A 24,365-nucleotide genomic window follows, 5' to 3' on the forward strand; every position below is an offset into this window, starting at 1 on the left:
CCAAGAGCACAGCTCATCAAATCAAGTGTGAGGAATTCTCACGCACCTGCCCGTCTGCGTATGTTGTGTGTGTATTGCTCTAGTATGTGCATGCTTGCCTTTAAAATCCCAAGCAGACTTTCATACCCTTTCATAATATGAAGTACATTAACATGTTTGTCCCACAGATCGAGTGTCAGACCTATGTGTGTTTTGTGTCCCCACGCTCAACATGTATATTGCTCTCTAGTGCATGTGCATTCTTTCACCTGGGGGAAGGTAGTCCAGACCAGTGGTTCCCAAACTTTTTCATGTCAAGGACCCCCAAATTGGCACTCATTAGCCCGCGGACCCCCATTTGAAAAGATATGCCAGGGACCGCCATAAGAGAAGATTTTTACGGCTCTAGCAGTGATTCTCAAGGACCCCCAGTTTGCCAGCAAGGGACCCTCAATTTATAGTGTAAAATCAATGTTAATTTGTTAAGAGTGTACATATGGAACCAAATCCATTTGGTTCCATTTCTACACTCTCAGAGTTACAGACACATAAGGGTCCATTTGGTTCCAAACTATCATTTAGTTGGGGACCCCCTGGAACTCCCTCAAGGACCCCTGGGGGTCCCCGGACCCCACTTTGGGAACCATTGGTCCAGACCACTGTCTGTTCTTGGCATCGCGTGTGTATTATAAAGATGTATTACAGTGAATGTTGGAATTCTGACTGACAGTTTCACAGGTGCCATGCTTATTTGGGTAACACCCATTAGCTAATCTTACAGCTGGGATGTTACAAAGACATGCTCTGCCCCCCAGGCTAAAGCAGCCCTTCAGAGAGCCTCAAGCACAAGCACATGGGTGACCCAAGTTCGCTGTTATTTATTTATTTGAATATTAATTTAAATTACAGGTAAAAAGGTGACCTGATGGTGATGGGCCTGGGCTGCGGCTGAGCGGTCCAGGCACCTAGGCCGGTAATCCAGCCTGACGGCGTGCCGCAGGTTCGAGTACTTCCCCCCCATCTCTCTCCCCCTTTCCTGTCACACTACTGTCTGTACCCTATCAAATAAAGGCAGAGTTGTTAGTGTGACCACATGGGCTCTATAATGTCTGATTGTTTCCAGTCTCTCTCCAGTGTACAAATGGAACCAAATCCATTTGGTTCCATTTCTACACTCTCAGAGTTACAGACACATAAGTGTCCATTTGGTTCCAAACTATCATTTAGCTGGGGACCCCCTTTTTGATGAATTGAACAAGGTGGACCCTCTTGTAAACAAGTGTAATGCTTAATTGGGTTGTCCACTCACAGTTACTGTAACAGTCTTTGTATTGAGTTTGTGCTTGAAATGTACTGTAATTCTGCAAACTGTTAATAAATATTTCAATCAATCAATCAAAGTGTAGCTGTCAAATAAAGGAAAACAATGTTTTACAGACATACATTGCTCTCTTGTCATGCAAAACTAAAGCTATTTATGGTTCAACGTGATGACGATGATCATAAAGGTATGTGTCTTTGAAGAATAAAATCACCCTTGATGAGTCACACACTAGTTGTGTTTTGAGGTGTGGTGAAAGGAAAAGAAAAAAACAGACATCAAAGCGCATCTTTCAAGCTTTTGTGATTACATCTGTCACAGTGTGAGTTAGGTGAGTGTAGCACCCAAATGCAGGATAAGAGGTAACATTAGGAGATCTAAATACAAGGAATCAAAATATCTAAATCTATTACCAACCCGGTTTCACCCAAACACGGCCTCACCCAAACATGGTGTAATAACACAGATTGGCATCCGTACATCCGTACTACTAGAAAACCCACAAATCCGTACATATTACACTGAAATCATCCCCATTAACCACCCTATAGTTTTAGACCGCGACGGAGGAGTGCCGTCTCAAGCGAACTTGAGCACTGAGAGCCACCACCGAGCGATCAAGCTAAAGCGAGCGAGTTGCCGTGGCGAACGTTACGAAGTTCCATCCAAGTTGCAACACAATAGGCAAAGAATCATAAATAATCTTGTGGGGAGCGCATTTGCCCCAAATGAGATACTGAGGTGAAAGCCACTCCTCCGCCGAGGTCAAAACAGTAGTAGACTGTGTGTGTATGTACGGATTTTTGTGTTTTCTAGTAGTATATGTACGGAAATGCCAATCCGTGTTATTTCATCGTGTTTGGATGAGATCGGGCTCCTATAATACTGGTACTCACAACAAGCAACTTACAACATTTGCAAATGACAGTCCTGGTGAGACAAAGACAGGTAGCAGCAATTAAGGCAATTAGGAATAGTGTGTGAGGAAAAAAAGGCTGAAAAAGGTTTGGGGTGGGCCCTCGCATCCTCAGTCATCCCGTATCTTCCATTTATGCATTGAAACCACCTTAAAAAGTGGGACCCCGCATCCTCAAGCTGTACTACAACAACTCCATTGAAAGAGTTCTGTCAGGCTGTGTCACTGCCTGGTCTTCCTACAGAAGCGGTGTGTTGTCCAAGCTCACCATATCATCAAGGACATGCACCACCCCAGCCACAAACTGTTCACACCCCTACTACGCTGATGAAGGCTTGACACCGAAAGGCGTCCGTGTTGGTTTGTCTGTGCTGCATAATGAAATAAAAGTACCAGAAGGAGTGCTGGCTATTTCTTTATTACACACCCCTACTACGACAGCGGCAAGGCAAGGGGGCCAACCGTAGTATCAGGGCAAGACCACCATATTTCTGAACAGCGTCCACCTGGCTACCAGCAGACTGTTGAACAAGGCCTGATCACCGCCTATGACCAGGCTGGCCTGTGAAGTGGAACACTTTACATGAAATAGACAGTTTTCCTCTCTTCATGGGGATGTTCCTCTGTGTGTGACTTTACTTTCCCTGGGCGCCATGTGGATTTTCTTTTGTACCTGTGATGTTTCTGCACTATTTGTTTTTTGCATGTCTAATAATGCACATACAGTACATGCCGATATGTGGACTTACCAATGTGTTACCTCTTTTGCACCTTATGCTTAAGCTTAACCTCATGTACATTCTGTATCGGCTGGTCTTATATCTCGATTTTCTTTTCTGAATAGTTTGCATGTTTATTCTGAATAGGTTGCGTGCTTAACATGAAGTGCAGTACTATGGTATTGGTTTACTTCCAGACGGAACATCAAATCTACCTTTCTTCTTCCACCTTGGTGACGTCACACCTCGCTGAGCGTGACAGGAGTTTTGAACTGACCGAGGACACCCGCACACAGTGGCACGGTATTGTCACATGTGTGATAAATCAAAAGATAGCAGAGAGAGAAGTGTGATGGAAGCCTCTGATAACAGTTGCCAGGCAGCGCAACAGCTACCGTCCAGATATCCATCCATTGAGACTTTTAAGTAAAACCCTTAAAACCCTTTTTTTTTTACCTAGCTTTTAATCACAACCCAGTTTAATTTCCAACCTTTCATTTTGAGCACCTCTTACCTTAGTGCCTATTATATTCATATGTACCCACTTGACATTGATGTATTGTTTTTATTTGATTGTATTGCTGTTGCTATATGTTTTTTCTTGACTTGTACAGCACTTTGGTCGATGACAGTCGTTTTTAAATGTGCTTTATAAATAAAGTTTGATTTTATTTTGATTTGATCTTCAACCGCTTATCCGTAGTCGGGTTGCGGGGGCAACAGCTCCAGCAGAGAGCTCCAGACTTCCCTCGCCAAAGCAACATTAGTAACTTCTTTCTGGGGGATCCTGAGGCAATCCAAGGCCATTTTGGAGATATAAAGGATTTTGTAATATATATTATTATATAGTTAATTATTTATCCACTTTCAAACTTGGGTCCAAGTTGTCATTATGGTCAAAATGTTTACAAATGCCAAAGATTTTCCAAACATTTTAGAAAATAGCAAAATTAGCAGATGTACAAGCTCATAACGTGTTGCGATGTAATGCGCTGTGAGCTTGTAGATTGACTATTTGAGCTACATTTTTTTTTAGAGGGGTGGGGTGGGTTAAGTCATTTCACAGTATAGGGGCTGCAGCCATCCTGACTATTTTGAGTGAGGTCCTTTGCATGGAAAGGTTTGGGAACCATCTGTTCCTCTGAAGCTGCAGTGCAGGAAGCATGAAAAAGACAGACTGGTAGCACACTTGTTGGCCCACCTGTGTTAACTATTGCTAACATGGCTTTGATGATGATGGGCAATATTTGCAACTATGTATCACGTTGAAGAATCTCTCATCATAGGGAGAGGTGTATCACCTTGAGAGTCTGCCTTTATGGGGACGCTTGACAGCGCTGTTCCGTGTGATGTCAGCTCTCTTGACAACGCCGCCTCTCATCTCACTTGCCAGCACACCGGTTAACAACCATAAACAAGTGCATCACTGTTATTGATGGCTGGCACTTCACACTGCCGGCCAAAGGGAGAGTTTCCACCGAAGCCGGAGATGGTTTTTAAAGATGCTCGGGCGTACACTACTAGACAGTGTGGGCTGTCATCACTGGCGGCATTCCTATATGAAATCTGACATGCTGACAGCAGGCATGTCATAAATCACCTGGGCAATTGCAAACAGTACACTGAGACAAACACACACACACACACACACACACACACACACACACACACACACACACACACACACACACACACACACACACACACACACACACACACACGCACACACACAATAAATCTGTACAGGTGTTGAACAGGAGAATGGGAGAAGGGAGGGACGGAGAGAGAGAGGGAGGGAAGGGGCTCTAACTTGAAGCCATAATTATGGGTATGGTGTTATTTTTAGAACTGTGGTTGGAGGGTTGCTACCTTGCAGAACAATAGCAGCAGCTCAATGAGCACGCAGACCGCAGACAAACATGTATTCCGGCATTAGCAGCACCGACGGGCGTGATTTGCCTCATCGTCGTTCTGGTAAGCCGAGAGTATGAAGCCATTAAAAAATACTATGCTTGTTTGTCCCATTCAGGGAACCCCTCCCCAACCCCCCAACCCCCTGATGATACCATACCACCATTGATATCTGTCACAACAAACTCTCGGGAGAACCAGTTCTCAATAGACACACACGCACATGATAGTGTACTGACTGTACTCTTTAAGAATGACTCACTGCTATTACATGACACCATTAAGCATTGTGAAACATTAGTGGGTTCCCCTCCGAGTCACACACACGCATACTGTATACCGTTTCCTCATATTTCACACTAATCCTGTTTTTCAGACAAACACACAGATTTATACGGCGGTGTGTTTGGCCACCACCGGCCAGGTTTTGTGTGATTGTAGATAAACTGTCATGGCTACAGTACATAAAAACTTCAGCATGTACACACTTAACTCTCAATAAACTTGAGTAAGTGTGATAAGATACCAGAAAGGGTGCTGATTAGAGTGGGGTGGGGTCGTGGGGATGGGGTGGGGCAGGCAGTCGTGGGCTATTAAGGCTGGGTAATGGGGCCCAGGCTCAATGTTTTTCACCTCACACTGTCACACACTTGACCCGGAATGAAAGACACCACACAAACATCTCACGGTTATGTAAAAACACTATCTAAACATTGCATAAGGGAGAGGCGCCTTGTATTGTTGCCGTGATCCCTCACCTGTCTAGAATAATAGAGGGACACTCGTCATCCACTGACTAAAGACAGAGAGAGAGAGATGGAATGCATTTTTTCCATTTGGGGCCTCAGCAAATCATAGAGCCATTGTAATTTGTCCCTGTGTTCAGAGGTCTGCTTATATGACTGGAACGGCACCCATTATAAACTACAGGATATAAACAAGCACAGGCCTCGAGCGGAATACAATGGTAGCCAGACGCAGGCTTTGAGGAGACAGGGAATATTAGAGCTCCACACTCACTCACCACTCACCACCAGAACAGTATTCTCTCGCAAAATGAGCCTGTAGCCTATGTTTTATAACACTTTTTCCCAAAGAGTGGGTCGATCGGGACCATCGATCGATGGGTCCCTTAATTTTCCGTTTCCTACATTGTTTTTAAGTATGGTCATTTAAAAAAAAAATCAGTAATTCCATGAAGAAATGGAAGAAAGATCTAAGAAATTCCATAAATTAGAAAACAAATGTTTAAGTAGGCCTAGTAGTGAAAATAGCCCATTTACAAGCTCACAATGTGACGCGATGCGTTGTGAGCTTGTAGATCGGCTATTTGCACTAGTTTGTGTCCCGGGGAGACAAATTTCTCTTTTGGGTCGCGGGCTAAAAGGTTTGGGAACAAGTGTTTTATAGCATGGCTCCCATGCAGGGGCCGAGCAATATAAGAGTGGGTATGTGCATCTGCCTGTGAGTTTGTAAGTCCTGGGCTAATCTTGCAAACTGGTGGACAAACCAGCAGCAAAATTCTTGTGCATGCTGCCAGTCGGGAACATATTTTTATTATTTTTTGAAATAATTGATTAATTTGATAATGAAAGTGAAAGGCAGGGAGATCAGGCTCATCTTCTCCCTATATTATAAGTGGCTTAAGGGAGGACCGGCCGGAAGGCTACATCTTCACGCTCCTGTCACTATGACTCAGCCATAACCATATAAGGAGTTCCCAATGCAGCTATGTCCAAATATGGAGTGTGTTGTGTAACCTCAATGTGTCGTCATAGCAAACAAATCAGTCACCTCCATGTGGGAACAAAAGGGGACATGCCCATATATGGGCATATCTGGTTGTCCAAACTCCAGAGCCACAGATCCGACCGCTATGCCCAAATATGGGACAGAGTGACCGACTGACTTCAAACTTTGCATGTGCAGCATCAAGGACTCGAGGGAGTGCGGTGCCCGCCGGATATCCAGTTGTCTAGAAACACCCATCCAACCTATATGGGCATGCTGAATACTCAGACAATATACAGACGGACAGAAACAGACATGACGGGTACAACAGTACACTGTGACAAATAGGTGTGAGGATTGCCCGAACCTCTAGTACTATACAATGTCGTATGGTAGACTGACCACATTAAGTCCCCTCCACACACGCTCTTTGTATAAAAAAAAGAAAAAAGAAAAAACTCACAGCCGTGTGAAGTGAGGGGCATTCTTATCATCATCACAATTTGCGTCCTCACAATCAAATCATATGGGGTGATCAGCCAATCACAAGCCAATGTTTGTGTTTAGGGGGCTAGCCCCCTCAAAAATGGCTAAAATGATACTCGGACGATTATAATCACTCTTAGTGAGACATTTTCATAATGTCACAGCCAGCGTACATTAGTGCCTGTAACACATGGATACTTTCCAATACAGACACATACAGTGTGAGTGCAAGGCCATACTTGGGAGTATGATATTCAATGCTTGCCAAGGACACTTAACCACTTACCCTATATAATTCATTGACCAGGGTCCCCCAGTCGTCTCCTCCTTACTTTCTGCTACAAAAAATCTATTCGCCGAATGCTCCTCTGATTTCGCTGAATGTTTGACTAAATATGACACACCAAGAATAGAGACGCTACGCTAGGGTTCGGGAGGTTAAACAGAGGCTACATAAGATGACCCCTATATAAGTTATATTTTCAATATATTCTCATAAACATAAAGGTTTACACAATAATCACAACAACAATGTGCTATGGAAATGATTATACGATGCTAGTTATATTGATGCTAGAGTAGCAAACTCTTGGAGTGGCCATAGTCCATAGTCATATAAACATGACTATGGCCTGGTCTACACTCCATGAGCCATCAGTAGAAGATGGAAAAAGGGGGGCTCTTGACACGAGGAGATCCCAAGCAGCGATTGCACCAGCAGGCCCCTCTGTGCGCGTGCTGCTCCCTCACTCACACACTGGACCACCTGGGTGATCTGTTTATGGAAGCAATCTTAAGAGCTTCTGGCCCTGAGCACATTCAAACTATACACGTTTCCTTTTGTTTAAAGAAAGACCATTTATAAAGTCTACTGCGCATGGAGGGCGCAGATTGAAAACAGAGCGAGTCGCCTATATTGAGTATCACAAATTCAATCTGGACACATGACAGCAGTTCATTCGTCTAACAACGCAGCGGCTTTCTTAACTGGTTGCACACTGTGCAAAGTTTGTGTCGACCATGAAGTCAGAAAACACAACACACATGACACAACATGACATGGTTACTTGTATCCCTACTTTGGGGGCTAACATTTGGTGAAAATATAGCCGATCTACAAGCTCACAACATGTCGCGTTGTAAGCTTGTAGAACAGCTGTTGTCAATGAAGATATTTAGCGTAGAGGGGGGAAAAGGGGGGGCCCAGTATTGACCCCCGGGGGACTCCAGTCAACTAAGTAGCCTATACTGTAGGGTTTAAGTGGTTATGGGTACTCTAAATCTTCCTAGGATTTTGCCGTGTAGCTGGGATACACAGTCCCAGTGGAAACATTAAAGGCTCAATTCACAGTCCACTTTTCAGTAGTATTGTATAATACATCACCAGTAAGTCACATGTCTGCGTTCATTTAAGGTACTGTACAATGTGTGGTGGCGCCTGAACCTATATGTGAAGAAAATAATGGTGAAAAAAGGAAAACGCAAAAGCAGGTACAGTATTATGATTGGGTGTTTCGTGCGAGGCCCCCACTTCCCCGTGGGTTAATTTGAAGGGAGCAGCTCCCGCTGTTATCACGCACCGCCAAGCACTTTGTTTTGCCCCTGCCGTGAAGAGTGTTTTTGAACTAACCCAAACACAGTCTATGGTAACAGTGATATTATCTACCTGAGCACGCCGGGGCCCACCTGCGGGGCTCGCTCTTGCGCACAGAGGAGGGAGATGTTTTACCTCGTCTGCACGAAAGGGGGAGGGGGGTAGAAGCAGGAGGCGGAAAGGCGAAACGGAGAGGGGAAGGGGGTGGGGGCGAATAGGCGGGGTGGGGGGAGGGTTTTTTACAAGCTAACACGCATGAGGCTGTCGGGGCAGGTCGAGCCTGCAGACTCGCTGACTTTTCATCAGCTAGTTTTTCATTGCCTTTAACGGCCACACTGTAATTAATCAGATGTCTGGGGCTGGATAGGCACGCAAGGGCCGGGTTCAAGACCTTTTGTTTGGATAGATGCCTCGTCAGGTGTGTCGCTGTATAAATAGTTACCAGCCTGTTTTCTCACAACGCCTCTCAGGGAAAGTTAAATTAGAGCGATGCAGCAGCGACACATATCCCAACACGAACAGGCCTCACGGAGGCAGCAATTATGGTTGCTTCTTCTTGTTTTTTTAGCATAATTGGAGATGGTTGGATGCAAATGCGGCTGGGGCATAAACCATGTATGTACCCGACATTGGAGTCTATTTATACTGCCTCTAACCCCCTCGTGAACTGCTAATCACAGTTTTCTTTTTCGAAGTCAAGTCAAATGAAAAGAATCTCATTATGAACATTATGAAAATGTAAAGGTGCAAGTTTCTTTAACATGAGAGAAGTACCGGTAAGAGGCGAGACTAGGGCCCCAGTTAACCCCAGACTCCCCAGTTGGATAAGAACAGTGGTGGGAAAAGTAGGCTACTCACATTTTGTACTCTGAAATACTCTGTTACAAGTAAATGTCCAGATTGAGTTAATGCAGTTTTCGACTTGGGATGATTTGACACTGTGAGAAATCTTTACACCTGGGAAAAACTGAATCCATTCTCTTTGGCTCTATTAGTAATCTCAGCAAGGCAAATGGCTTCTTGGTTAGAGTGGGTGACAATGTTATCACACGTAAAGATGAAATTACCTACCTAGGTTCCATCCTGGAGGCTAATCTTTCCGGTGATAAAATGGCCACCAACGTAATCAAAAAAGTCAACCATAGAACAAGATTCCTCTACAGGATCTCCTCACTGGTCAACAAAAACACCTTGAAGACCTTAACAGGAGCCCTTGTACAGGGTTTCTTTGACTATGCATGCACCTCCTGGTACCACAGCACCTCAAAGGCCCTTAAAACCAGGCTCCAGACTTCCCAAAACAAACTGGTCAGGCTCCTACTTGATCTAGCCCCCCGAACCCACCTCACCCCTGCCCACTTCGACAGGCTGGAATGGCTTAGGGTCGACGACAGAGTACAGCATCTTGCAATGGGTCTGGTCCACAAGATTCGATACACCACCAAGATACCCATGTACCTGTCTAGATACTTCCTTAATGTTAACAAAGTCCACACCCACAACACCAGAGGGAGTGCAACGAACCATGTTCAACCCAGATTCGGCACAAACAAGGGACTAAATTCTTTTCGCTCCTATGCCACCAAAATGTGGAACGCCCTACCAACTGTAATTAAGACATGCGAATCCCTTGACTCCTTCAAAACCGCTCTCAAAGGGCACCTACGGATGGCTGCAATTCGAAACTGGCCCCCGTAAAATCTGAATCCCCCCCCCCGCCCCCCCCTTTTTTCCCCTCACTGTATATATTTATTTTCCCTTTTTACCTCCTTTATGATGAATTCCTGTTCTGTCTATAGAAGTGTCTATTTGTACGTCTCTAAATGTTTTGATGATTTGAACATGGTGGACCCTATTGGAAACAAGTGTAATGCTTAATTGGGTCGTCCACTCACAGTTAACAGCCTTTGTATTGAGTTTGTGCTTGAAATGTACTGTAATTCTGCAAACTGTTAATAAATTCTTCAATCAATCAATCAAAACAATGTGTGACATGAGTGCGTATGACTGTGAAGAGGGTAAAAAGCATGTATCTCACGCTCATTACGTGAGAGTTGGCAGCTCTGGGAGTCCTGAATTCAAAATGCACTTGAGTAAAAGTACAAACGTATTAAAATGTAGTTAAAGTACCAAATGTAGAAGTTTCAAATTCAAAAGAAAAGAAAATACAAATACATTCGACGAGTTTGACGTCACTGTTTTGCCATGAAAACATTTGGCTGAGAAAAACAAGATTTCTTTGGCCACTATATTATTTTTTCCTCACAGAGGAATAGAATTCAGGTTGAAAATATTAGAAAATATTTCTTTAATTTTAACAAGAATGCAATATATACTGTGACATTATATTGGGCAGGCAGGCAAAATAGAGATCCAGCAATCGCTGGATCTCTAGTTGAGTTAACCAATGAACCACACTACATCAAAGTTACTGTACTGCCAAAGGGTGATTGGGACTGAAGCCAGGTCGTATATTATAATATCTTCTAGGCACAAACACATATAAAAAACATTGCTACATGTCTTATAGGCCGAGTTCAGCTAAGGTGTCACTGTTCATCACTTGTAATGTATGTAGTTACTTATGACTCAAGGCAGAATAATAATATATGGTAGTTGATCAAAAAACTTTGATCATGATTCCTCGAACTTTCCAGAATGATAAAACATTATGGGCCTGAACATGAGATCCCAATGAGATCATAAACATTGTACATATAATCAACATCCTCCCCAGGCCATTTGCCTCAACGTTGGTAAATATCAACTGTACCTGTTTTAATTGAGTTGATCACTATGTAATGTTCCTTTATTATTACCAGTAATTTACTTTATTAATTTATGTTTTGTTTTCTTTGTCCCCCCCATTGTACATTGTTGATGTGTTGTAATCTCACCACTGAAAAAGAGGGTCTCAGCCCTCAGTGTGTTCTCCGAGAACTAAATAAAGGTTGAAATGAAATGAAATGAAACTCAGGTGAGTCTCCAAATGGAACCAAATGGACCTCAGGATCTGCAGGATTTGTTTCCATATGTAGACTCTCAGAGTTAAACACTGCAGATATGACTGTGTACTGTGTACAGTACACTGTACTGTATATTGTCCGATACAAAGTAGAGCCAGACAGGTTCCTGTGGTTTGCTGTGCACCCAAGCAGATGCTGTTTGCTCCAACGGATCAATGGCACAGTTCCTCAGAGCAGACGCACAGGACACATTACAGCCCCGCTGCCAGCTGGAGGAGATTAGGCCTTTTTCCGATCAAACTTCCGATCCTTAATGATATTAATATACGAAATATCACCGGATCAATATCTAATAGCACTCATTACAAACAGTAACATCTGCCCAGGAGCAGCAGGTCTCTAATTACACATGCACTGACCCATGTACTGTATATCTAAAAGCATACTGTAGATATGAGAAAGGGTATGCATTTATTGCTGAAACTAATACATTTAACACTGATATTTGAAGTCACAGTATGCAGGGGGAAAAACTGTATACCGTTGAACTCACACTGACTTTAAGTGTGTCAATGTGCATCTGTCTTTGTGTGTGACATGCATTGATCAATGACAAAGCACATGCACGCACACTTAAAGCACCATTGCTTATTTGGGAGGTAAAGAGAAGAAGTTGAATATGGCAGTGGCCAATGGTGTTTATTTATCAGGGCAGACCTCACTGTAGAGTCACACAGAATAACATAAATGAACAAATTAAAAAGGTCTAGTCCTTACTCCTTACACACTTTGCTCGAATGCACAACTGAAAAACAAATAAATATAACCCACAGACCAATGTTACCAATCAGTCTGTGTGTTTGTTGAGGTTGTATAGGAGCTGATACCTCGGTTACTCCCTAAAACCATCCGTATATTTGCAGTTAGGGCCCTGGGGCTGAGATGCTCCACCTCTCAATCAGAGGAATAAGAAGGGGCGGTTGAGGGTTCAGACGGTGTGAAAGTAGTGCTCGGGAGCCCCGCGGTAGGTTGGGAGGCAGGGCCAAGCATCTCGTGCAAACCACTATGCGTGAGTAGAGTGTTTGGATCCTATTTCAAGTTTAGACAGAAAGGGCCTGAATGGCTGCCAGGTAAACAGCGCTGCGCAGGTACTGATTTGGCTGTGTGTTTATGCTTACATAAAAAACAGCCTCCAGCGCTGCTGAATGGAAGGGAGGCCATATCAGCCACGGTGATAACGCTAGGTGTCTATAGCCCAGATCAATCATTGCTCCCTTTTTTCTTTTGTTCACTGTGCCTCCCCCCTACCAGCCACCACCCCACTCCCCATGCTGTGGAGAGACTCGGCGTGCGAGAGGGGGGCTCTAGCGTGTGAAGAGCTCAGATAGGCGATAGCAGGCAGATAGGGCAGGAACAGAGCCCATGTGGCCCGCATGGTTGAGGGCCATTGCTAGGCACGCAGGGACATTTTTTTTTGTAGCGAAGGGATTAGGGTGGTCACCCTGTTTTATACTGGGGTTACATTGAGTTACCGCAGATTAACCACTTAATCCCTATATACGTCTTCGCCTGCGGTCCCCCGGGGGTCTGTACATGGCCCCCTCCTCTTTTCCCTCTGTGTCCACAAGACGAGATCTATGAGCTCGCAAGGTGTGGCATTGCAAAGTGTTGTGAGCTCGTAGACCAACTTTTTGGGGCTTTTATGGTTAATGTGGTTATAGGTCACCGTCTCTGGTCAGAGTTCCGAAACTCAAATTCAAGTTGACCTGTGACTGACTGCCGTTGTACCTTGGAACCATGACGCAGGCCTTGGGCAATTCCTTAAAAGCACTGTGTCAAGATGGAAGCACTCGCACAATAATGCACACATGCACATTAGCACATACAGTACATGCGTATACACACGCACAATATTATTTAACACTGCATTAAGATGAATTGTGGGGGTCCCAAAAATTACATCATTGTCTTACGTGTGATGGAGGCTCCAGTGCGTACCTTTCACCTGTACTTCACCTGTACTTCACCTCTCTTCTTAATTACTTTAATTATACCCTTGTTACCTTCGTTTATTTATATGCAACTCTTTTTCTCCCTGTTGGTTTGGCAGGGTGTGATCACCTCAGGTAAGAATGCGAGGAACCTAAAATAGCAACCTGCCACTGCCAACTGACTGCAGGATATGCTGCCCCACATTCTCATTTAGTTATGGCTCAGATAAAAGCAACAGAGATTTATGTTCGACAAACCACACATATGAAAACTCCTACTTAGTGGGTGTGTGTATGTGTGCAAGTGTGCATGTCACATGTGTGTGTTCTGTTCATTACAGGTATGCAACAATTAACACATATTTGCTGCAGGTAGAGTATTGCATGTGCATTAGAGTGATGCTTGCTGTGTTTGTCAAAACACCCGAAAAATCATTGTGTGGGGAACTTTGTTTTTCCTCTGTAAAGTGTTCAGGTGTGCTGTTGATTATATGGACTGGAGCCCCCCCGCTATTTATCTTCCAAAACAAAAAAGGGGTACGGTGCTAAAGCAGTGCAACCGAGCATGGAAGAAACGTTTAGAAGGCTACATTGTTGGGTAATAACTGTAATCCACGCTCAAGGGAATAAACTCGATGGAATGCACGCAGCTTACTCCTCCATTCCACTGTCACACACTTTCACACCCACCTGAGTAGACGCAGACGCAGACACTGAAACACACACACACACACACACACACACACACACACACACACACACACACACACACACACACACACACACACACACACACACACACACACACACACACACACACACACACACACACACACACACACACAGTGAAAGAATTAATGGAATTGGCATGGAAATGCCAAGCCCTTTCGAGGCTTTCTGTGTTGTAGTTACATTGCCTACCTGGGAGCCCCAGTGAAGCATGTCTACTATCAGCCGGGCCTGTCAGGGACTGGATCTACTGCCCAGAATCTGGAGAATGCTGGTTACACAGCGCCTCTAGCTCACCAGCCCGCTCTTCCATGCTCACGCAGTGCACTGTGCTTTATTTACACAGGGCCATGAGGGCCGGACACCCTTCAGTCACAGAGAAGAAAGAGAACAGAGATGCAATGCAGGTAAGAAGTCATCGGCAGGCATGCAGACGGGGGTTAGCGTGTGAGCATGGCCCGCCACAGAGGTGTAGCTATTTTTAGACGCCTCGCTGGATTCACCGGGTGAGTTTGCATTGCTGGCATTCCACCCGCGCCGACACTTAAAGAGATTTCACTTGTCACTCAAACGGGACACTTAAGGCCTCAAAAGGCTTTCTAAAACAACGAGGTGCCAATTCTGTTAGACGCACACTACCAACAAGTGCTATAGTCAGCTTGTTTTTCTCCCTCGCCTGGTGAAGTTGATTCATCTGACCTCAGCGACCCCTGAAGAGCCGCAGACAATGAGATGCCATTGCTGAAATAATCTCTGTGACAACACAATGTTAAGGTCAATGATGATCCCACTGCCGAGAACCTTTGTGCAAAACCACCTGTAGTTTTAGACGTGATTATCCCTCATCAGCTATGAAAACACCACCAATAATCTACTGAGGGTATTGCTGGTGGCATCCAAAAAAGCCTTAACAAAGAAAAGTGGCTTACAAATGTTATACCAACTATAAATGGATTGATTTAATCTATAGTATATTTATTATGGAGAGAATTACATTCAGCTTTAGAGGTCAAGTTGAAGTCTTCACAGATGGTTTAGATGGATTACTCGTGTCTCTACCATAAGACATGACTTTGTTTAAATTCAGTTAAATCTGTTTAACCTGTAGAAGCAGATGCACCTGTTTGAGGTACTTATGTATTATGATCATCAATAGAGAAGAGAGGCAGATATCTCCCCTTGTGTGTATTGTACGTATATTGTCTTGTTTTGATTTGTTTCTGTATTGTCATAGTCGTTTTGTTTACATGTATGTTTGATTAAAATTCAATAAAAAGTAAAGAAAAAAAGAAAACACCACCAATAGACCTATGAGGCGTGTGTGTGTGTGTGTGTGTGTGTGTGTGTGTGTGTGTGTGTGTGTGTGTGTGTGTGTATGTGTATGTGTATGTATGTGTGTGTGTGTGTGTGTGTGTGTGTGTGTGTGTGTGTGTGTGTGTGTGTGTGTGTGTGTGTGTGTGTGTGTGTGTGTGTGTGTGTGTGTGTGTGTGTGTGTGTGTGTGTGTGTGTGTGAGAGTGTGTGAGAGTGAGTGAGTGATGGATCGAGCAAGCGAGAGACAGAATGAAAACAGGTGCATTACCTCTCACGGCAAATTGTTTCAGCACAGGTGTGCATATGGCCATCTTGGCAGCGTGTGGGTAATTGAATACAACTTCATTGCACTTGCATAAAGATATGAGCACAGAGCAGGAACGCCTTCCTCCCAACACTGCCCCATTACTCAGCTGTCTTAAAACCCTCTTTGAAACTCTTTTCAGAGTCTGGCAATGATGGTGATAATGATAGCGCACGTGAGACTGCTTTCATTAGTTCTGGGTTTAGACTCACAGTGGTGGGCCTCTGCAGTTTCAGCCAAAACATATTGGTTTCAGCTGTGCTACACAGTAAAATCCAGAGTGTTAATTGACATTGTAATGGGTCCATTTTTAAGTGGTGCAACCACTTCCTTAAGTGACTATGTGTGTGGGTGGCTGGCTGGCTGGGTGGCTGGCTGGGTGGCTGGCTGGGTGGCTGGCTGGGTGCGTTTGAGCACGAAAACAGCATGGTAGTTTTTCACCACCTCGCGCAACCTAACACACACACAAACACACGCACATATTAACTGTATATATGGTGATTTTGGATGTGCCAGTACAGTACAGTACAGTACAGTGACAGTACAGTACAGTGGAGGGTACAGTAGAGGGACCCCCACACGGTAACTCTGTCATTTCTCAACCGTTTCGGACGCGGGACGGCTCGCTGGAATCAGGCCGGCACCCTGGGTGCGTTCCTTTATATATGAGTCAAGCAGCACCACATTTTATAATAATAATATCAGAGTTTTTTTGCTCTGTGTAAAAAATATTAATATTTGTGTGAAGTGTCATGAACTACTAGCCAAACTTATTAGCCAAACTTGTTTCAAGAGAAGTACTGTGGCGATTTCTTTTAAATCTCACAGACTTTAGGAAGGTGCATTTATTGAAGATTTACACTACTTGGTGAACAGGTTGGGTTAGAGTTGGAAAAGATCTTCAGTCTTACTATTTAGCAAAAAGCCTATTGTTTGTGTGAGAGAGAATGGAGAGAGAGACAGAAGCCTATATGATCAGTTGATTTGAAACCATCATCAAGTGCGGTTATGAAAGCCATATAGTGCAGGTTTGCTTGTCTGCAGTTGTAGCTATACTTGGTAAAGCTCAGGTCCCAAGTCCAAATAGCCAGCAGCCTGCGTAAAGGTGTGTCATAGCAGTAGACAGTTTAATGATTATCACCCGCCCCAGGCCAAGCTCATAAGTCATGTTACTTTCAAACTTCTCTGCATCGCCATCCCGGCTTACAAGTGTTGACGGAAAAGAAGGTTGGCCAAATGTTGCGTGTTTGGTTGCAGATGTGTCTTGGATGAGACGTATGCAGTTAGACCTTATGATTAAGATTATGCTGCTAAAGTTTTGGGTTACCCCAGTACATCCTCCTCATTCCTGCACAAATGCCATTCTCTGAACTTCTCACGACCTTTAATTCTTCGTTTTTTAGAAGTCTGGGCAAACCTATTTAACACAAGCTTACATATCTTTCATTGTGCGCTTCATGGAACCAATCCAATCCCATCTATTTTAACAGTTGTGTGTCATCACAGCATTGCGTTTGCGTTACTTCCCCATTCCTTCGGTCAAAAGCTGCCTTAAGCACAGTTCCAATTAAGAGACAAAAGTCAACATATGAAAAGCGCAACATAATCAACCTTTCTGTTGCTCTGTTTCTCTCGTTTTGTTGTCTCTGTCGCTGTGCCTGCACATTGTTCAGCTGGAGACAGTGCGTGCAACCTTCGACAGCTCTTGTCGAGTGATTAAGGCTAAGTTGCTGTTCCCTGAACATGCATTACATTAACTTGGATAGTGAACATCAAAGAGGGATTATGATGGATGATAAACAGTAAAAGACACTTTTTTTTTTCAATAACTTTAAGGATTAGTTGATGCATGGCTCAACTTGAACATTGAAGCCTGCCTGGGAAATAAAATACATTGCAAAAGGATTTTGTTTAATCAACCTTGTAGATTAAAATAAAATAAAATATGAATAAAGGGGGAAAAATCCTGTTAGTGGGTCTTTAGGAAACTGTAGTAATCAAGACGCTATTTTGTATTCTGCATCACCATCCTTCATCCAGACATGATAAAACATCAAATCAACATCCACACTTGCAACACCTCTAACACTAAAAGTCAGACAGACAGACTCTGACTGACTGATTGATACAAAGTGACACATAGCCTACATACACAGACAGAAAGACTGACTGACTGATTGATACAGACAGACACAATACAGACATATTGATACACACATAGCATACAGACACAGACAGACAGACAGACAGACAGACAGACAGACAAGAGAGAGAGAGAGAGAGAGAGAGAGAGAGAGAGAGAGAGAGAAATATGTATACACTATACAGCATTAGGGTACAGTTTGTAAAATGTTCACTATTTCTCACTGTTATCTCTATGACCTTTATCTTTTCTTTTCTATGTTTTGAATCGCTGGCGTGGCATGTTGGAGTGAAATTATAGGCTATCTATCCTTCAATCGCTTCAATGGATTTGAGATGCTAACCCCGCCTGTGGGCCGTCCCTTGCCGAGGGATTATATTATAACAAGGCACGCGTGTCTCCGGAGAGAAATCTGAATTCAGCAGCAAGCAGCTCTGGTTTAGGGTGCCTCCCGCCCTTCAAAAGACGGAGCTTCCCTCGACAGAAAGCGATCTCCGCTTTCAGGATTCCTACAGAACACTCTGCTTGACTTAGGCTACACCTGCTCTGTCACCGGTAATTCGACAGAACTTTCACGTCGTCTTTATATACATTTTTAAACAAGAATCTCACCGAGATTCACGAACACTGAACAGTCTAAAGGACACAGGTGAGACCGAGCGGAAACTTTTAATTTTTAAAATGAAACTCGAAATTTTCTCTGCAAACCACTTCGTCCAGAAGCCAGTGGAGTTTTGCATCGACGCCGAGGCAAGTGTCCCCTCGCCCCTGTCCGGAGACGAGCTGGGCTCGGACGGAGACTGCGTGGCCAACAGCCCCGCACCTGTCACGCAGAGCAGCGATGGGAAAGGGAAGCCGTACACCCGGAGACCCAAGCCCCCCTACTCTTACATCGCTCTCATCGCCATGGCTATACGCGACTCGGGCAGTGGTCGCCTCACTCTGGCAGAGATAAACGACTATCTGATGAAGAAGTTCCCGTTTTTCCGAGGCAGTTACACCGGCTGGCGGAACTCTGTGCGCCACAACCTGTCACTCAACGACTGCTTCCTCAAAGTGTTGCGGGACCCGTCCAGGCCCTGGGGCAAGGACAACTACTGGATGCTCAACCCGCACAGCGAATACACTTTCGCTGACGGGGTGTTCCGCCGCAGGAGAAAGCGCATCAGCAAGAGACAAGCCAAGGAGCAGGAGAGCCCCGACATCCTCCACCACCACCACACCCCCAGCGAGGACCCTCGCCTCTCCATCCCTGCTGCTGGCGCGGCGCCCTCCTCGCGACAGGAGAAGGCGGGGGGGAAGTTCTACAGTTCTTTCGCCATCGACAGCATCCTCAGCACGCCATTCAAAAGGAGGGAGGATGTGGCACACCGCGGCACCGACACAGACTGCAATAATGCCAACCCCGGCGCCCGGCTGTACTGGTCATCCCCTGTCGGGGCCCACATGTTGCCCTACAACCTGAACTACCCGGCCGCCTTTGGGCCCGCGCAGCAGGCATACCACAGGTGCAGCGGCGTGCCAGAGGCAGCTTCTTACAGCAGCAGCGAGCAGCAGCACAGCAGAGATGCACTCGCATCATACCTGCACCTGACGTCACAGGGCATGCCGAAGGCAGAGGCTTTCCCCGCGCCGAGGATGCCCACGGCGCGAGGCGGAAGTTTCCATATAGACTCGTTGCTCTCATAATAACTTATATAATGCCACAACCACAACACTGGACTACTTTGTATGTTGTAACCATATGTGCACTTTTGTGGGCGGTGTGTTAGTTGTCATTCTTTGCTTTGGTTTAACTGTTCTGGGGGATCTGTATCTTCATGCCATGCATGGCTATAAGTCATCATGCAGTGATTAACGTGCAAAGTGGCGTCTTGTCAAGTTGTTAAATGCTTATTGTTGTATGTGGTAAATTAAGACTATAAGCCAATTAGTTGTGGCTATAAAAGGACATTGTGTGTGTGTGTGTGTGTGTGTGTGTGTGTGTGTGTGTGTGTGTGTGTGTGTGTGTGTGTGTGTGTGTGTGTGTGTGTGTGTGTGCGTGTGTGCGTGCGTGCGCGCGCGCGCGTGTGTGTTTGTCTTGGGGGAGGGGATGTAATGGTTCATAGGTCATTTCTACTGTACGACGGCTACCAAGTGCCATATGTTGAAATCTATTTATATTGTAATGTTTTTTTGTATGACCTGCTGCATAAAATATTGTTGTGTAAAAGAGTTGTTGCATATTGTCAGAGCTGCGATGAGAATCACATGCTCCTCTCTGGCTGGACAAAAAGCATGGAAATACTGTTTTGCTAATATTGATTCATGCATGCCTGTTATTTTTATTAATAAAAATCTTGAAAGGTTTGCATCAAGCGCCCAGAGTTTTCATAATTAGTAGGCTAAATTACAGGGAGAGAGAGAGTGATGTTTGATAGTTCATACTTCATCACCACCACTTCTGTTCAGCGACAAACTAGGCTACCACTGCATCACACAGACACATGCAGTTTAATGCAACAGGCACGCCCCTGTTCTATAAATAGGTCATATTTTTGAAATGTTGCAAGTTCAACGCACATTTTTCTGCAGTCCCTCCCTGGGCACTGCCGGCAAGATATGAAATTGGTTTGTCTAGAGCAACCAAGTATAGGCTACATTGTTTCAACATTATAAGTGCAACAGCTCGTATGCATTACATTGGTTGCCCGGGACCCAAACTATAGTGAAATTATAGCAGATCTATACTTGCGAGCTTGTATTGGCTATTTTCCACATAGGCCTACTTCTTCATTATTTATTTGTGCAATTTCTTAGATGTGTTTGTGTGTTATTTTTAAATGTAGAAAAAAAAGATTTTTAAATATAGATTTAAAGGAAAATAGGATTTTTACTCGACCTATATAAAATTGGTTCGTGACCCACAAATGGGTCCCGACCCACTGTTTGGGAATCAGTGCATTAAGAGAATGAGATGGATGGATTTGTGTTTACATTGAACTCAGAACGTTATGAACGAAACATTTAGCTGCAGTCCAAGTCAACCACAACAACCACAAGACTAGACTTGACTTAAAATAGTTCAATAATAACGTGGACAAACTTTATATTAATAACAAATTCATATAGACATTATTATTATTATTATTATTAGGCTATTATTAATTATTATTATATTATCATCAACACCAACTTCGCATATTCGCATATAGCACTGCGTCTATTATTTATCTCAATAACCTATTAAAATGAATATAATTATACATCTACATAAATACTATATAATATGCCTTCAACATGCTTTTAAGTTGTGATTAATAGGATAAAATAAACTTGTGAAAAAGAAAAGAGGTTAATAAAATTTTGAACCCGTAACATATTAGCCTACAGAACTAAAATAAGAGGCTGTTTATTTAGTCGACACATTCGAGCTCTCCACGGTGCTGAATCCGAGCCGACCGTTGGTCGAGGAGGTTTTTCTGCGCCGGTGGTTATTATTGTCTTCACATGCACCAAAGGCCCGCACACCATGGTGTCTTAAACAGCTTCAACCTTGAACCCAACCCAAAACAAGTAAATATATTTAGGTTACATGACGCAGTTTTGCATATTATTTAGAATCATGCCTTATATGCTAATCAGTATAGGCTATTATGTTTATCTCATCGGGGCAGGCTATATGTTTAGCTGATCAGACGTGTTGTCACAATGGACCACAATGGAAACAAGTCCCCGATAGGCTTATTGTGTTATCCATATACCGTTTTCGTGTAACTATACTATACCTGCGTCGTTGCAACACATGGTCATGCCAACATTTCACTGCTTGTTGTAGGGGTGCAGTATATGAGCATAAGGCTATAGGCCTATACACAAATAAACCCCTCTTGATGCTTGATTCAGAACGTCACATTTCTTTAACCACAGGCTGTGTTGTGCGTGTCACTGATGAAGGAAGTAGCCAACTCTGATGTAAAACAGCAATCACAATGACATATTCTTGTTAAAAGTCGACCCGTCCCTAACTTAAAGTTAACCTATGTCCTGTTCTACAAAATACAAATGAACATTTAACTCCTTGAGTATCTTGGAATCCTCTCTGGCCCCACCTATCTTCATCCCACATGTTTTGTATTGTGTTGTATATTTTATTATAGCCTATTACTGGTGATACAATGGTTAATGGACCACAATGGAAACAATCTCCATGGGGCTTCATGCATGCATGTGTTATAAGTTTAGCATACTATTTGACTGTATCCGTTTACTGTTAATCTTGTTAATAAAGTATTCAATCAATGAATAAAAAAAGATATAGGCCTTCGCGGTTCTAAACATAAAGTAGGCCTACTCATTATGCAGAATGGTCCATTTCACAATCATATTGCAATTTAATTATAGTAGCCTAGACACATGCATTCATGCAGAATGATGTTCCAGCTGCATAGGGCTGATTTAATTAGCTACCTCGTGCTGCAGCATTGCCTATGATACATAATCATTTAATGTATGTTTTGTATTAATAAAATAGCAGAAACGAATTGTTTTTTCTTTGTAAAAAGTACCTTTTAAATTAACTTTGCCATATTTGATTCTGATAGAGGATTTATAAATAGGCTAGGCCTATATATCAAACATGTATACACTCAGTAGCCAATTATTAAACTTACTTATACGTATAAAAAAATCTATAGGTGTGGTTATTTTAAAATGACAAATGCCTTGCAGTACCTGTTATGAAAATTAAATGTGCATATCTGGCACAGCAATATAGGCCTACAATGCACGCATTGTGAATAGGGTGATAGAGATTAGACTGGCCATGTGAAACATGAGGCATTTTCGGTGCCTATTATTCAAATCTCTAAAATTGTTCTCGATATCTCTACAACAGCAGTGACTATAAACTGACAGATATGGTTGTAGCCTATAAAGCACGCCTTGTAGTGTGACAGGTGAACAGCCAGGTGAGCGAGACCTGATCCTTTTCAGGAACAATGCTGCAACCTGCAGGTGAAACGCCGGAACAGCACACCTGCGTGCTTCAGGTCATTACTATTAGTCAACTCAGCTGACAGTAGGCCTAGTTATATTCTATCATGTCTTTCCATTTGTACATGGCTCCATCTCTCCATGTAGGCTATGTGATTCGGCAGCCTATGAAGAACTATACTCATCGTCGACATAAACTGCTATATCAGCCAAAATGTATAGGCCTATTACTCGACCCAAGGAGAACGAACCGCTGTGAATAAGGTCCACTGTTATGAAACAAAACTTTCTGCACGCACAATGTTAGGAAGTCCAAACAGTCCGTCACTCCAGCAGCCGACTGAACCGTGCCTGACCCCCTCTTGTACCGGAGCACAGAGCCCTCAAAGCTCCGGGCAGGACAGGAAGCGCTGCATGGCGGAGAAAAAAATGAAAGACAAATTGAGGAGCCACGAGAAATTGTAATTTGTATAGCCTACGGATCTGAACTCTGTATTTTTTATCATATTTTCAACTACAAATAAATATACAATGGATGTAGGCTACCTTATTTCATTTGTCCTTGCCCTATATTTAGCTAATAATTGCGTCAGTCTACAGCTAATTTATTGACACCATCTAGCATGTATATTGTTTGTTGATTACTCCTATCAAATATGTTTTCCGCTTTCAATTTAAATGTATTTTATTACGACTTAATTGTAGTGTAATATTATGATAATATAATGTGGCATATATATGCCATAATTATTCAACCTACAATGTAGGCTAAATAATTAACACATAAATAGGCCATTACATTTATACATTGAAAATCGGTCTCACATAAAGCCACATGGTATTTTACTCAAGAGTAGGCTAATTCATAATGGGGGAGTAGTGTTAACATCAACCAAACCTGAACATGGACATAAACAAAATGCTATTTATGTTGTGGATAGGCTAATACTAGCTCATGATTAAAGCTAAATTAAGAGCTCGTATAAGGCCGGTGTGTGGACGGGACGCTTGGTGCTTGAAAGCAGCGGACGGGCTTCAAAGCGCTCTCACACAGAACAAAGTTTCCTTTTACCCGCCGAGGCATCCTGATCACGGCGGGGGTCAGAAGTTTTGATGTCGCAGGAAATTCTGGGGCCTTTAGGTCCTCCAAGCTTCTGTGTCATGGTGGAAAATGATTTTATCCGCACATCCTTTGTTGTCAAGTGCAAAGGTTATTGTTGATGGTCATTGTTCAACAAAAATCCTCCGTGCTATATCTAAACATTAAAAGGCTGTGTCGGCCGCCGGCG

The 24,365-nt window shown here is 43.6% G+C and overlaps 1 protein-coding gene across 1 annotated transcript; it reads left to right on the top strand.

Annotated features, from left to right (window-relative positions):
• Positions 1-18,519: 18,519 nt before the first annotated feature.
• Positions 18,520-20,451, top strand: foxq1b (forkhead box Q1b). The gene has a single exon (XM_079505679.1). It carries the CDS (start codon positions 18,784-18,786, stop codon positions 19,789-19,791), a length of 1,008 nt encoding a protein of 335 aa, XP_079361805.1. The 5' UTR covers positions 18,520-18,783; the 3' UTR covers positions 19,792-20,451.
• The last annotated feature ends 3,914 nt before the right edge of the window (positions 20,452-24,365 follow it).

This window comes from Electrona antarctica (genome assembly GCF_951216825.1).
Source record: "Electrona antarctica genome assembly, chromosome: 7".
In the NCBI taxonomy this organism is placed as follows: Eukaryota; Metazoa; Chordata; class Actinopteri; order Myctophiformes; family Myctophidae; genus Electrona; species Electrona antarctica.